The sequence below is a fragment of the Vanessa atalanta genome, chromosome 20 (genome assembly GCF_905147765.1).
Source record: "Vanessa atalanta chromosome 20, ilVanAtal1.2, whole genome shotgun sequence".
NCBI lineage: Eukaryota > Metazoa > Arthropoda > Insecta > Lepidoptera > Nymphalidae > Vanessa > Vanessa atalanta.
The window spans coordinates 5,105,417-5,120,909 of record NC_061890.1 but is presented as its reverse complement, the minus strand read 5'-3'; the positions used below and the strand labels follow the sequence as shown (position 1 = coordinate 5,120,909).

Below are 15,493 nucleotides of genomic sequence, written 5' to 3'. Positions count from 1 at the left end.
GAATGTAATTTGAAACCAACTTTATAATTAAATGAAAAACTCAAGTAAATTAATTTAAGCATGACTTATCCGAAAAGATTTGCTTTTCTTAAATATATCATAATTATGTTTTTATTAAAAGTTACTATTATTACCATTCTTAGATTTATTTAGGGACTCGATAAAGAAAGTGCCCGAGGCGCGCGCCCTGAAAGCTACGTTTTGGATCCTCAATAAAATTTTATGCATTTCTATCTAACTATTTCTATTATTATTTATATTAACTAAATTTTTTTATATCAAGCACGTCGCCTGTTCTCTCCTAAGCGCCCTTACCTATCTTATTCCTCTATCCGCAAATATTTATTACGTATCATAATTATTTACATAAGAAATTCTATTAAAATAATTAAAACCTTCACCTAGATAGTTTAATGAAAACAATAGTCTTGTTAATAGAACTTAACCTTTTGGTGATAACTTATTGGTTGACCATTGAAATAAAAATAAAATAAAACTATTGACATGATTTACAAATTATAGAAAAAAAACGTGTTCTATGGCATTACTCAAGACGCCAGTACTACTTTACCCCTCTCAACCCTCTCAGTCTTTGAGCTAAGTAATTTATATTTTATTATGATTTTTATCGATGTATTTTTATAACATCGATTCAATTAAAAAGTATACATGTAGAAGGTACATAATATTTCGTGGTCTTTGGATTTTCTTTTTCTTTAGTCTTTAGTATCTGTGGTTCCGTTTTTAAAGTGTGACTTCAGAGTTCAGACTCAAGCCTTTCTTCTAGTTTCTATAATTCAATCATTTTGTTTAATTTAATTCTTGAAAAACTTTAAACCATGGCTGCTATAAGCTTATTAAATCCTAAAGCTGAGTTTGCTAGAGCTGCACAAGCTTTGGCAGTAAATATTTCAGCAGCTAAAGGTATTCAAGATGTGATGAGAACTAACCTAGGACCTAAGGGTACAATGAAAATGTGAGTTTTTATTTATTTTCACATACATTTTCTTTATTTTTTGGAAATTATTTGTTACTTTTAACAATACACGTTTATAGCATTAGTGATTATTATATTATATTAAATATTTATTGAATTATGGGCATTTAAAAAATCATGTGTGACCCACCGGTACCGAACCCTAAAGAGATTCTTTTAATGATTGACCACACTTATTATAATTATGCTGATTCATGATTTTAGTTCAAGAAACTTAAAAAATAATACCGTACAAATAGTTTATATATAAACTTTTTTTATGTACATTGTAGGTTGGTATCGGGAGCAGGTGATATCAAAATAACAAAGGATGGCAACGTTCTGTTGCATGAAATGCAGATCCAACATCCCACAGCGTCGCTAATTGCGCGCGCGTCTACAGCTCAGGATGATGCAACCGGTGATGGCACTACTTCCACTGTGCTGCTAATTGGAGAGCTTTTAAAACAAGCTGACATTTATATAAGCGAAGGTACATTAAGCTCTCCGGATACTAAGAAATTTTATAATAACTTAATGACTTTAAAATTGGTGGTCATGAACATCACAATTGTCTTTTTAATTTTTATTTATAGGATTACATCCAAGGATTTTAACCGAGGGATTTGATGTTGCTCGAACCAAAGCACTGGAAGTTTTGGAATCCATTAAAATTCCCATTGAAATAAAGAGAGAGAATCTTCTGGATGTGGCACGCACATCATTAAAAACAAAGGTATATCTTAATTAAATAGCAATAAAAATAGCTTAAACTGAGATATAGTATAACAACTTTTAGCTTACCTAGAAAATAAGTCAACAGAAATGAAAATAAAACCGAATAAAAAGACCTAAATGTTATGGTGGTTGATATTTAGTTTGTTTTTTAGTGCTAGTAGGTGATGAACACAAAGTATTCTGTTAAAGTAGGAAATTAATTCTATCTTATTACATTGTTGATGCTTTTTATTCTATTTCTAATATGTCTGAGATCAATGTTTGACTTATGTGTTGAATTCACTATATAAAAGTGAAAAACATTTTTTATTTTATTATATAGAAAACATACCTTTTATGACATATATATTATATTTAATCTCTTGAACTGAAATTATTTTATAATAAATGATGTCATTTTTTGTGTCATGCCACACTGAAAGATAACTTTAAGCAAAGGCTTTATGGGTATATATTCAGATGTTAGATATGATAACTTTTTTATAAATTGTGTTAAATCATGAGAAACTGTATAAATTGCTCAAACTTCTTTAACAGGTACATTCCAGCTTGGCTGATGTGTTAACAGATGCTTGTGTAGACGCTGTTCTTGCTATTCGTACCCCGGGTAAACCTGTAGACCTTCACATGGTTGAACTTATGGAAATGCAGCATAAAACTGCCACTGAAACAACTCTTATCAAAGGTGTGATTTATTATTTTAAAGTTATATTTATTTTAGTATTGTATGGTCTTTTGCCAAGCATCACAGAATCAAAATAGTTTGTATACAGTTGTAAAGATAATTTATTGGGAGATCAATTTGGTATTGTACAAAAATTGATTTAATGTGTGTTTCTATAAACAAAAATCAATTTTGCTGCATGTTACTCATGTTTAATAACTTAACAGGTATTGTTATGGACCATGGTGCCCGTCATCCTGACATGCCAAAGCGTGTGGAAAATGCCTATATTTTGACATGCAATGTATCTCTGGAATATGAAAAGACAGAAGTTAACTCTGGTTTCTTCTACAAATCAGCTGAAGATAGGGAGAAGCTTGTAGCTGCAGAAAGAGATTTTATTGATCAGAGAGTTAAGAAGGTGAATATTTAGTTTTTAGTAGACAGGAAAAATTAATTTAATTATAACTTTGATTATTGATAAATATTTATTCCCATGGAGTTGACGGAAATGTGCAATAATCCTTAATTATTTTTACTATACAAAAAAAAAATATAACTTTTATTATTTAATTTCAGATCATTGCTTTGAAGAAGAAGCTCTGTGATGGTACTAACAAATCTTTTGTGGTCATCAATCAAAAAGGTGTGGATCCTCTTTCATTAGATGCTTTTGCCAAGGAAGGCATTGTTGCTCTACGTAGAGCCAAGAGGCGTAATATGGAACGTTTGTCCCTCGCATGCGGTGGGATTGCAATGAACTCAGTTGATGACCTCTCAGAGGAGTGTCTTGGATTTGCTGGACTTGTGTATGAACATATTCTTGGTGAAGAGAAGTACACTTTTGTTGAAGAGTGCAAGAATCCTCAGTCAGTGACAATTCTTATAAAGGGTCCCAATAAACACACTCTCATTCAGATCAAAGATGCTGTCCGTGATGGTCTTAGAGCCATTAATAATGCAATTGAAGACAAGTGTGTTATTCCTGGAGCTGGTGCATTTGAAATTAAGGCCAATTTGGAGCTACAGAAATTTAAGGATACTGTTAAAGGAAAGTCTCGTCTTGGCATACAAGCATATGCTGAAGCATTATTAGTTATTCCTAAAACTCTTGCTGTAAACTCAGGTTATGATGCTCAAGATACAATTGTAAAACTTCAAGAAGAATCACGCTTAAGCCCTGATCCCATCGGCTTGGATCTTAGCACTGGTGAAGCTATCAAACCAAATGACATGGGTATTTATGACAATTATATTGTTAACAAACAAATTATTAACTCATGTTCAGTAATAGCTAGCAATCTTCTTCTCGTTGATGAAATCATGAGAGCTGGCATGTCCAGTCTTAAGGGGTAGCTTCTCTTAAAACTTATTCCATTTTGCTTCACAAATAGGTATTACTTATTAATTAACATGAGTTTACTTCAAGCATTTATGCATATTAAAATTGTATTGATTTCTTTCTATTGACCTTAACATATGCTTTGAAAGCATTATGAAGATAGTGCTTGTGTCTTTATTTTAAAAAGAATATTAATTACTATTAATAAAATAATTACTTATAAAAATATTGCATTTTGATATCCTGATCGACCTTCCTCTAAATAACTGATGATTGATGGAGATCTAAATAGGGCTATCACACATAAACGTGACAACGCCGTGACAGAAATTAAAACATTCAACATTAATAGGACGAGGATGTTTTGGAGTGAGAAAGTCGTAAATGAAGGGGTTGGGATAGTAAAACATAATCTCATCTCTAAACCTGTTATTCAAAAATAAGATCAAAAAGACAGCAATGGTTTTAAGAAAAATATTCAATACTAATTATTAAAAGTATATTGAATAACTGACTAAGTTTATTAGTCGAGAAAAGTTAAAACTTACCTTTAAAATAAGATTTAGGCTAATAGTTGGTTATCAATTTATTTTAATTTAGTGAATGATAATTTCAGATTGATTCACCAATTATACCAGCGTTGTAGAACTATCGATAGTTTGAGTATCGATCATTGACCTCGAAAACTATCGATAGTATCGCTTTGATCAATTCTATCTCCGTGAGTAACACTATTGATTACCGCAATACTATCGATAGTATCGCTAGCTCTCTGTAAGTAATACTATTAGTAGCAGTGATACTATTGATATTTTTGGTTAAAAGTAATAGTTTTTGCAATACTATCTAGTGGTAGTTAAGGTGGTAGCCCACTTTAACTACCGATAGTCTAACGATAGGGGACTATCGATATGCAACATTAATTATACCGTTCGATATCAACTACTGTCTGTCATGCAGGTATCATACCTGCCTACATACATATTGTAAATATGTAGGCAAATAAAAGATATTGGTATCATTTTTATAGGAATATTTTTATTTGGAGACTAGTTATTTTTAATCACTTAAACATGATTTATGCTTATAGAAAAATATTTTTCAAATAAATATTACAAAATTAACAATTAAAACAAGAGTACTTAATCATAATAAAAAATACCATAACAGTTTTTGTAAAGAAAATTGTCAATTTTTTTCTCTGATAAAAGGTAACTGGCGATTGTAAAATCAGAAATCAAAATAAAATAATTAATCATTTAAATAAAAAACTTAAAAATACTGACAAAAACTCATTTGAAATAAGTTAAAATAAGCGATTAAAAAGTTTGTATACAAAATTCTGCCTATTTTTATAGTCCTTGTGTAATATATTAAATTAAAATTGTTTATTTAATTTATCATAAGTCTTAAAATTAATATTTTACACTCAACAGATAAAATATGGATTTCTATAACTTATATAATATTAATTATTATATACTAAAATATATTAAATGCATTATTAAATTTAAAGTAATAATGACATCAATTTTGATATAACAACAATAGAAATATGCATGTTTAATGTTTCCACTAGTACACAATTTTTTTTAAAACTTTTATCATCAAAAACATACATTATGCCGAAAAAAGAGATTGCTCTTACTCGAGATAGTACATGTTTAATTTATATGGTAATAATAAATAGAACTATTTTCAACCTTTGTTCATAATATAATTGGACAATAGAAAATTGGATAACATTACTAATCTGACAAAAAATACATACAAGAATAATTAATTGAAGGTTATTTTTATATATTAGAATTGTATAAATTTGACTTCAAAATCAAATTAACTAACATTCTACCTCTTTATATTAAACGCTTCAGGAACTTAATTATTCTGCTTCTGGGCAATGGCCGCTCGTTCATTGACATCAATAATGGATAAATTAATTGATGCAACAATTCCATGAAGAACTGATATTGCTGCTTTTATAACTGCCACAGGCATGGATATCAAAGCGATCAGTTTAAATAAACCAAGTCCCAAAACTGAAAAATAACATTTTAGGATATTTAAACATACTAATAGTATTAGCAGAGTTTTGATGTAAATAAATGTAATTAGGTATTAGCATTAAATGTAAATGTACTAACCTGTCGGGCCTGTGAAGAAGTACATCACATACAGGGCTGCATAGAATGCTTCATTACCAGCACACATGAAGAACAGTACATTTTTATTTGTATAGTACAGATGCATTATGGGATTCTCTGACATATCAATAAATTTGTGTGAAGTCTTCCCTTGTAAGGTAGAAGTGTGCAAATAGAGCCAATGGCATGTTATGTCAATAACCATAGAAAGTTGGAACCAGAAGGTGTACTTTGGATAGAATGTAGCCAAAGTCATCATTAAGCCAGCAGTTCCAGCACGGTCTGTTAGCTGGTCCAACATAGCACCAAATTTAGTACCTGAAAATTTTTAAAAGAAAATTTTTAAATTCTAGTTTGGCAATTATTTTTATTTTATTTTTTATTTAGTCAAGAACTTAAACCAAGGGGCTATTAAGGTAATAGCATAGCAAATATTACTATCAAATATTTGTTGCAGATTGACAAATGTTGCAGTCGATAAAATAAGTAATAAGGAAGTATTATGCTACTGCATAGGTCCATAATATGGATTTATATTTTTTTGATTTGATATCAATCTGCAACAAATATTTGATAGCAACAGTTGTTATGCTATAATAGCCCAACTGGTATCATTGCACCTATTCATCAATTACATTACCCCAACACAGCAATATGTGATACAGATATGTTTGACGGGGCAAAATCTGGTTTATACTTGTTACAATGCCAGCTTTCTTTATGTTACATTTAGGGATATATATTGGAATTACACATATCAAAACATTAACAAATAAAATATTAGAAATTGTATAAAAGAAGTTTGAAGCATTAAGTGGAAATAATTCATCATTGAATAATTTTATATCTTATCTGATAAAATATTTGGTACAAAGTTATAAAAATTAATAGTCTTAATACATAAAAATGTATTTGCTTACCATTTCTTTATAGATGGTTTTTAAACGACATAACGCAATAAATATACACATCTGAATAAACTCTCTTAAAATTACATATTCATTCTAAAAGAATTTGAATATTCATATTATTGATCTAGTTAGCAATATTTAAGAGTCATAACTATTGATATAGAAGACATTAAACTATAATTGGATTGAAAGATGCCATACAAATTACTACTTACTTTGATTGAAGTACCGTGCGGCATGTCCGTCGAAGGCGTCCAGCAACGCCGATGTAATATAACATGTACAAGCAAGGATACAATGGGTTGGCATGTAGTAAAAAGATATAATAGCAAGAATTACTCTCCCGAACCCTGAAAAAAAAATCAACAATGACGCAAGGACAACAAGTGTATGATATTAATATTAAATCGCCCTTATATTGACTTACCGATTATGTTCGGTACAAACAAAAATATGTTTTCTTTTGTTTCAGACATTTTTATAAAAATGTAAAATCAATATATTCTAAATAATAATTGTATATTGGAAACGAATACAAACACTGCGATAATTTCAAGTAAACTAAGCTACTAGCTAGTAAGCACAAGCAGACTTGAAACTTGAATTGATTTTGATTTCCAATCGAATGGGTAAATGACTTTAACAGCCAGTATTACCATTACCAGTATTATTTTTAGCCTATTTTTTAACAACCAATTGTACATAAGTCGGAATAATGAATAAAAAAAACATTAACATCTACGTAAAACTACAATTTAGCTAAAATAAATATAAACACCCTAGCTTGGTAATAAAATTATTTTTTTGGCAGCACTAAATTTTGACCTACGAATTTGAAATAACACTTACAAAATATATTGTTTATATATAAATATATAAATTGCAACGCTTGCTTAGCGCTGTGATGTTCCAGAGGGATTGGATGAATGTGTCATGTATGTGTGTAGTCTTAAATTACCTAACAAAATCCACATTGTGGGAAAAAAAAGTAGAAACAGCGCTTTCACTGCTATTTAACGTTTTTTACATACAGGCTTATCTGATTGTTTACATGAGACAATAATCTAATTTCTGAAATTAGTTCTGCTGACCCCTCCTCTCCATGTTATGTATTTTAATGTAGCCTAATTTTTCATAAAAAATACTCATAAAGATAGTTTAAGCTGATGTAACAACAATAATTTAGCTTATATTTTTTTTTTATAAATAAATTGTTATTATCACATTACTACCTAATTTTAGCCATACCTGTGAATGTTTACTTTATTTGCTGGATTAAAATGCAAAAATCGAAAAGATAAGAGCTACTCAGTTAATATATTTTTACTTGAAATAAATTTAATATGTTTTTTAAAGATTTTGAATATTTTTTATTAACCTAATGGGATAACCTGCTAATAATAATTATTGTTATTTAGTTTATAGTATTGCTAGTTAAAATAATACTCGATTTTCTCCGTTTGGATTGGGGGCGCGAGTGTCGTAAAGTCATCATTAAATCGCTAAATTTGTAAAAATGTTAGCTGAAACCTGTCGAAAATGATGGATTCGCGTTCGCGGAGTAATAGAACTACAGATTAGATAGCTTACAACAAAATGGTTTATTAGTTTAATTGTGTAAATATTCTAAAAGAGGTAAAGAGTGATTTCAGTGTGCAAAAGTCATAAGACTTGTGTCATCTGTCTGCTCTTCCTTCAAGATGGCTCCTCCACCGGAGTATGATAAGGAACCAAAAGCCCCGGATAAAAGTGTCACAACTGTTTCCAATGACGATTCCAAAATACTGTACAATATCATTAAGGATCAGTCAATTAACTCTGATCATAAAATCACGACTGCGGGTGCCAACTCTGAAGGGGAGGTAAGTTGACCTTTTCTGCTATTTATTTCCTTTCCTAATAATAATATAACTTTATTTACTTTTGCATTCGTACGAGGTATATTGTAAGTCAATCTTTTTATATTGAAACAAATTCCTTAATGACGAATTTTCGTAACATGACGTTAATTAGTGTGTAGTAACGAAAATGGCGAAGGATAGAGTAAACGTCAAAAAATAGCTGATTTTACTATTTTTATTAATATCAAATTTATAAATAATCCACGACGGTTTTTCGTACCCTAAATGTCCTCGACATTAGCGAGTTGTATATATTTTTTTAAAGAAATCAAATCATATATGGTTCATTTAAATTCATATGTGTAAAGATTAAATTTGAAAAATGTTTACATTAATACAATATTTAAAATAAGTCTAAATAATAAATTTTCAAGCCTTAAGGTCAACCTAAAGGCTGCTTGTTGATGAATAGATTAATTATTAAAGATGAAAAGATATGTACTATACCTAATCCATAAAGGTTTTCTGTTTGAAACATATAGTAAACTTTTTTAGAAATGTCACTTGTAAAAATCACAGACTTAAACTTAAATAAATTCGACAGTATCCAAAAATCTCAACTAAAGATTATTAACCAAATTGTTTTTAAATTTTATCCTCATTCAAACAGCCTTTATAAAGTAGACAATTTAAACCATATTATTTTCTCAAAAGTATTACATTGAATTGAAATTGACTTCAGTTGTTTAATTATTCATCTCTATAAGACAGTAGATATCCCAATCACCTGATATTGAATTTAATATATGATGATGTAATTTCTAATGTCTCTTATATGACTAATTTTGTTATATTCAAATAAATACATATTTATTAAATTACAACAAGTTCTCATGAGAATAGTGATTTTGTTTTTACCATTCTCATGAGTTATACTATACTCAAAAGTATGTGTCATTTGCACGGATTCACATAGACTTCAAGATGACTAGAACATGTCAGTCTTAACTGAACATTCCCAGGTAAGGCAGACTTCCTTTTTGCCTAATTTACATTGTGCAGAAAAGCGTAAACATTGTGAGGTGATTTTGGTTAAATTCAGTCTAATGTGTAGTTGTAATAAACTTAAGACTTTCTAAAGAGGAAAACAAGGCATTTGCAAAATAGTGGAGTTTTGTCAGTCAGCTTCTATATAGTATAGTTTATACTTAATTATTCTTCAAATATATATATGAAGAGAAATTAAATAAATATAAATAGGTGCAGCTAAGTTTTGTTAACATGTTAAAATATATTTTAAACAAACTAATTTCTGCAATATCAAAGTTTTTTTTTACAATATAACCAAGTTCGATTGTGTTATTCTTGTGGCATGATTGTGTAGGTGTTACGTTAGTTACATAAATAACTATCCAGTTATTTATGTTCTTTCAAGGGGTTATAATTACTCTTGAAAAACTATGTTTTTGCCATATTTAATAATAATAAAATGTTTAAAAATTGTGTAGCAATCAACTTCGAATAAAAAAATTAGTTGTGTTTAAATGTTTCGTAAATTCTACTATGTTAAATATCTTTTCAAATTCAAAATTGGTTTATCAATTGCAAGAATATTTTTTTATAACCGATTGGTAGATCAAGAGATGACAGTGCATTCTACTTAGACACACACTTCAGTTTTATGATATAATTACAAATACCAATATAATACAGTTTCCCAATATATATTATGATTGCCTTTAACTATTCAACAATGGTGCAATGTCACTGCTGTAATTATTACATAATTCTATAAGGTTGCTTTTCCAAACTGCTTTATTGAGGTGTTTTTTATATATTGTTATCATATACAGCCCATATGGTATGTGGTACTGGGGTTTTGAATAATATTATTTAATTCATATCCCGGGCTCAACTTTTTAACACTCTCATACTCTCAATCATTTTTAATTTTTTTCTCAGCATTGCAACTTACTTGCAGGCAATAATTTAATGTATGGCCATTTCCTTTTCCGTTTTGTGACATCACTGTTTGCTCAGGCTTAGTTTAATATTTACAAAAAAAATATGATTCATCATCCTCCTGCCCTTATCCCAAAATAAAAGAAGACATCTTCTTCCATACTTCTTTGTCTGACGTCATCTCACAAGTAACATTCTTTCTAGCCATATCGTCTTTCACGCAATCCATCCATCGTTTCTTTGGGCGTCCTCTACATCTATATCCATCCACATCCATGTTCCAGACCTTCCTTACAAGATGATCCTCATTCCTCCGCATAACATGCCCATACCATGGTAGCTGGTTTCCACATAGCTTTCGGTTATCGGTGCCACATTTGTACTCATTCCTTACTCTATCCATTCGCGTAACACCACACATTCCTCTCAACATTCTCATCTCCGCCCAAAAACATCATTAAAGAAAATATGATTATGAATATGTATTTGAAAATTCTAGAATGTGTTTCTAAATTCTCAACAATGTCCAGTTTTTAAGTCCGGGCTGCTCTTGCGAAATCACTTTTATATTTTTATTTACTGAATGTTCATCATTTCGTGAATAAAAATACACAAGTTTTGTGCTGGTCGCCCTAATTATGCTTGTTAATTAGGAGACTACCACTTTACTGCAGTTGGTTCAAAGAGTATCCTTTCTTCATCACTTTCCTTATAATAATACGAATTATTTTTGTTGTAATTATTAAAGAAAAACACAAATATATCCAAATCAAATTAGAGTAAGAGTAAACAAAAATAAACAACTTTGACATTGAAATGACGCGATGTCATTGGTCGACATCTTGAATAATCAATAATATTCAATACGAATTCGCCAAAATATCCGCGCAAAAAAATAGCGTTTTTAATATTGGCGAAGTAATTTATCGGAACTTTCGAAGAAAAATTAAAGTGGGTATTAGAAGTTAAATGGAATAGTGTTTCAGTATAACTAAAGAGATATTAATCGAGAACTGTGTAGTGGATAATAAAACAGAGTATTTAGTAAATCGCTTTGAATGTGTAGAGAATAAGGTTTGTTTATTTTTACTCCTTCCTCGATTTGAATAGGATATGATGTTCGTTTAATTTCGTTTTATTCTGGTTAATAATAATATTTGTTAATGGAACATATCAATTATAAACCTGCGTACTTCTTTCGTAATTCAGAAACATTAAAGCATAATGTATAGCACATTTTAACCCTATCGCATCATTCATTTACGAGTAATCATTGAACAAACAAGTCGATCCGGATAAGTAACGCAATAATAGAGACAAATTGAACACTGCGCTGTTATAAAGTTCCTGGCGAAGTAAGGAAAATCCGCAACGGCCAAGAAGAGTGAGATGGAAGATGTTTATATAACTCACTGTTTTAGTATAACCATGAATGTGGTATGGCCTATAAAGAGCAGAACAAGAATAGAGAGGAAGACAAATTCTGCCTTAGACGGCTGATTAAAGCCATCTCATCTAGAATGGACTCATATATTCAACCAGCAAGCAGTAATACTTAGAATTGTTGTGTTGCAGTTTGAAGGGTGAGTAAGCCAGTGTAACTATAGGCACAAGTGATATAATATCTCAGTTCCAAGGTTCGTTGCGCATTGGTTATGTAAGAAAATATTAAAATTTCATACGGCGCTAATGTCTATGGGCATTGGTGACCATTTACTACTGATTACATAAAAATTTTCGTCGATAAAGATGAAAAATTGGATTTAGAAGGTGTCTGCTTCATATATCAGATAGCTGTAATAAAGAGAACCTTACATGAGGAAATTGGAATGACTAAAAACTGTTGCTGAAATTTTTGACGCAACAATGACATATTTTTTAAAGGGTTAGAAAAGCTATAAGCCCGATTTGCTTAAAATATTGAAGTTTTGGGTGAAGGGGAAATTAGTTCTGATATTTTATTTACAATTCTTACATCCCGTGGACTTTCAGACCTCACATTATGTGCTCGTCACGGTAACGAAGCTAATTAATCAGCGGTTTTAAATATTTACTGTCGCTTCTCAATACACATTTGATAGTATTATGTATAAGCAAAAACCACATTGAGGCGAGTATATTCTAGTACAAACAATGTGACACGTCGGAAATATCATCGTAGGCTTACTTTACATTTAGCGTATTTATGAATTTCCTATTCGATAATAACATTCAAAACAAACGTACAACTAAAAACCAATGTCAATAACTATTAAAGGTGAAGTGAATTACAAATATTTCACTTAACTTTATATCTGATCAGATCAGAACTGCAATCCCATCTTTCCGTGTGATTTTAATTTACTGCACTGTGTGAACGTGTCAATCTCGTTATTTGAATTTATGTATTTATTTGAACCATTTTGATAATCCACTACTTGAATTCCGACTACTATATAGACTAGAAATTCATTTGACATCGATTTGGCGCGATAAATCTTGAAGATTTCGATCAATGGTATCGCTATGGTAATATCGATATGGTAATGCTATTATGTATGGTGTAATGCTATGGTGTATTCATTATGGACTCGCAATAAGATGGCGTTTTGAATGATAGTATAGTTGTTATAGGAACGTTGGAAGTAAAATTGGAATATATGCTAGTAGTTACGTCAAATATTTGTATAATTGTTGTATAAATCAATATTTATTCATCTAAGGTTTGTTTATTATTACTCCTACTTCGATCGGAATAGGCTATATCTACTTATTCAGGTCTTTCCTTATATTTTTACGATTTTTCTATAACGTCACGTCACTTAAATATCTACAACTAAAACATTTATGTTCTTAGCGAAACTCTTGACTTTAGACTTGTTTATTTGTTTTTAAATTTTATTCGTTTTTGGTTTCAGAATTGATAAAAATATTAGTATCATAGGTTTTGTTTTACTTCAATACCTTATTCTTATACAGTAATGATATACATAAAAGGGTCTATTTCATTACAACTTCCATAAAATTATCCACATATAAGATATTTTAAGTTTGCCAAAATACACTAGAAAATTGGAAAAGATCAAGAGTCATATTTAAATAAATATATTATCGTTGTAGTTAAATAATATTATATTGACGTTTCTTGAGCTGAGTTTTTTTTAAATATCATTGAATGATTTATAAAAAAAGCCTACTCATAATTATTTCTATAACCTCAAATAGTGCTTGAAATATTGTATAGTACTGTACTATTCGAATGTTTTGGTTTATAACATTAAGTTTAAATATGCTATTTTGTAATTTGATTAAGAAAACTAGAGCTAAACTAGATTTGAACTTCAATGGATTTTGGGCACACTAAAGCTTTCAAAATCTAAATCAAAATCATAGTTAACATGCGATGTGGATTTAAAAGATGAAGGCTTTCATGATATAAGATATATATAAAACGAACACAGCAAACAATATGAAGTAATTATTATACAAAATCCCATACAATTTAAAGTTCTATAAATCGTATTGTTAAATATTTCACTAGTCGTTTTTATGGTATGGCAATGCTTACAGAAACGCCATTGAGAAAAAATCGTATAACAACTATGGATACAATAGCAAAAACCACGTCAATCGAATCTGTCGTTTTTGTACGATGTCGTGTTGCAATAAAATATTAGTTTCTCGTCGGTATCGTGATTGCCTAGTTGTTAGAACACCTTAATTTTAATCGAATTTTGTGTTCGTAAAGTGGGTTCAAATCCAGGCAAGTGTCACGGAATTTTTATGTGTTCATATTTCATTCGTGTCGTACTCGTCGGTGAAGGAAAACCTTTTGAGGATACCTATCACGTGAAATGTCGGATGAAATCTGTCACGTGTTTACACCAATCCGCACTGGAGAAGTGTGATGGAACTCCTAACCCTTTCAAATGGAGAAGAGACTTTAGCCCTGAAATGGTACATGCTCTTATTTCTGTTAATTTTATTAGTTTCTCAGACTTTTAATAGGCTTTCGTACAGTTAGCTTTCACATTTGACATATTAGAGCTGGCAAGAAATTTGGTGTATGACATCTCAAACCAAATACTGTTGAACCTAAAACTGATTGAAACTATTAACATCAAGTTTCGTAACACTCCAGGAAGACAACATTTATTTATAATTTTATATATAATATTTAAATATATTTGGCTAAAACTAAATAAAAAGAAGGAATTGAAAATAATTAATTGAAAGACGTACGACGAGTTCTCAACACAGATGGTGATGATTACAAACACATAACATATATACTAATATGTCTCGCTCTTCAACAGGTGGTCGCGTACAAGGAGCCTTATAGAGAAACCATATTTAAATAGAACTCAATACGGCATTGTTATCCAAATGACACAGAAACCATTTTTTTACTGCAGTGATCAATTTAAAGATTTATGTTATTAATTATAATACATTGAATATTGTTCGTTGTGTGGGTTCAAATCCTGACAAGTTCCATTGAATTTTCTTGAGCTTAATTTGTGTTTATCTCAAAAATATTTTGAGGCCACCTGCATGTTAATGTATAGTATGCATTCAAATATGCCGCATGGTGGAATAAGGTTCACGCCTTTTCATCAAAAAAGTTGTGGAGGCTAAAGTCCAGCAAGACCACTGGCTACATTGCAGGCTTTTTTAAGATTTGTAGTCAGGACCTAGATAAAGCGATATAGCGATTGTCGATTTTGTTTGAGAAAAACCTGGGCCGCATTTAGGGGAGGGCAAACGGGGCAATTGCCCTGGGGAATCCACATGAGAGGGACCACAACAGAGATTCCAAAACTTCTAACAAAAATAGCAAAACACCGTCAATTTATAATAATGTTACTAATTACTGTTTAAAAAGTTACCGATATAAGTAAATAAATTATAGCTTACTGATTGAAATTAAAATATC

The 15,493-nt window shown here is 30.2% G+C and overlaps 3 protein-coding genes across 4 annotated transcripts in view; 2 read left to right on the top strand and 1 right to left on the bottom strand.

The window, feature by feature from the left end:
- Nucleotides 1-564: 564 nt before the first annotated feature.
- On the top strand, nt 565-3,921 carry LOC125071960 (T-complex protein 1 subunit zeta). Its single transcript, XM_047682410.1, has 6 exons — nt 565-976; nt 1,270-1,469; nt 1,573-1,712; nt 2,252-2,399; nt 2,606-2,799; nt 2,958-3,921. The coding sequence occupies exons 1-6, from the start codon at nt 840-842 to the stop codon at nt 3,732-3,734; spliced, it is 1,596 nt and encodes a 531-aa protein (XP_047538366.1). The 5' UTR covers nt 565-839; the 3' UTR covers nt 3,735-3,921.
- A 1,346-nt stretch (nt 3,922-5,267) lies between these two features.
- LOC125071809 (CDP-diacylglycerol--inositol 3-phosphatidyltransferase) lies at nt 5,268-7,389 on the bottom strand. 2 transcript variants are annotated; one of them, XM_047682197.1, is made up of 5 exons: nt 7,203-7,389; nt 6,991-7,125; nt 5,865-6,182; nt 5,566-5,759; nt 5,268-5,473 (listed from the first exon to the last, which is right to left on the bottom strand). In XM_047682197.1, exons 1-4 carry the CDS (start codon nt 7,249-7,251, stop codon nt 5,599-5,601), a joined length of 663 nt encoding a protein of 220 aa, XP_047538153.1. In that variant the 5' UTR covers nt 7,252-7,389; the 3' UTR covers nt 5,268-5,473; nt 5,566-5,598. The 2 variants fall into 2 exon arrangements, with proteins under 2 accessions (XP_047538153.1, XP_047538154.1); XM_047682198.1 differs by having other exon boundaries at nt 5,573-5,759.
- Nucleotides 7,390-8,262: 873 nt separating this feature from the next.
- LOC125071682 overlaps nt 8,263-15,493 on the top strand; it is a 36,034-nt gene continuing 28,803 nt past the window's right edge. The window contains exon 1 of the mRNA XM_047682012.1: nt 8,263-8,637. Coding sequence (XP_047537968.1) covers nt 8,476-8,637 — 162 coding nt within the window. The 5' untranslated portion in view covers nt 8,263-8,475. The remainder of the gene's footprint in view (nt 8,638-15,493) is intronic.

Coding starts and splice junctions, on each gene's coding strand:
- LOC125071960 (XM_047682410.1), top strand. CDS start 840: ATGGCTGCTATAAGCTTATTAAATCCTAAAGCTGAGTTTGCTAGAGCT. Junction 977..1,269: donor CCTAAGGGTACAATGAAAAT/GTGAGTTTTTAT, acceptor TGTACATTGTAG/GTTGGTATCGGGAGCAGGTG. Junction 2,800..2,957: donor TTGATCAGAGAGTTAAGAAG/GTGAATATTTAG, acceptor ATTTAATTTCAG/ATCATTGCTTTGAAGAAGAA.
- LOC125071809 (XM_047682197.1), bottom strand. CDS start 7,251: ATGTCTGAAACAAAAGAAAACATATTTTTGTTTGTACCGAACATAATC. Junction 6,183..6,990: donor CGCACGGTACTTCAATCAAA/GTAAGTAGTAAT, acceptor AAAAATTTTCAG/GTACTAAATTTGGTGCTATG. Junction 5,760..5,864: donor CTTCTTCACAGGCCCGACAG/GTTAGTACATTT, acceptor GTTATTTTTCAG/TTTTGGGACTTGGTTTATTT.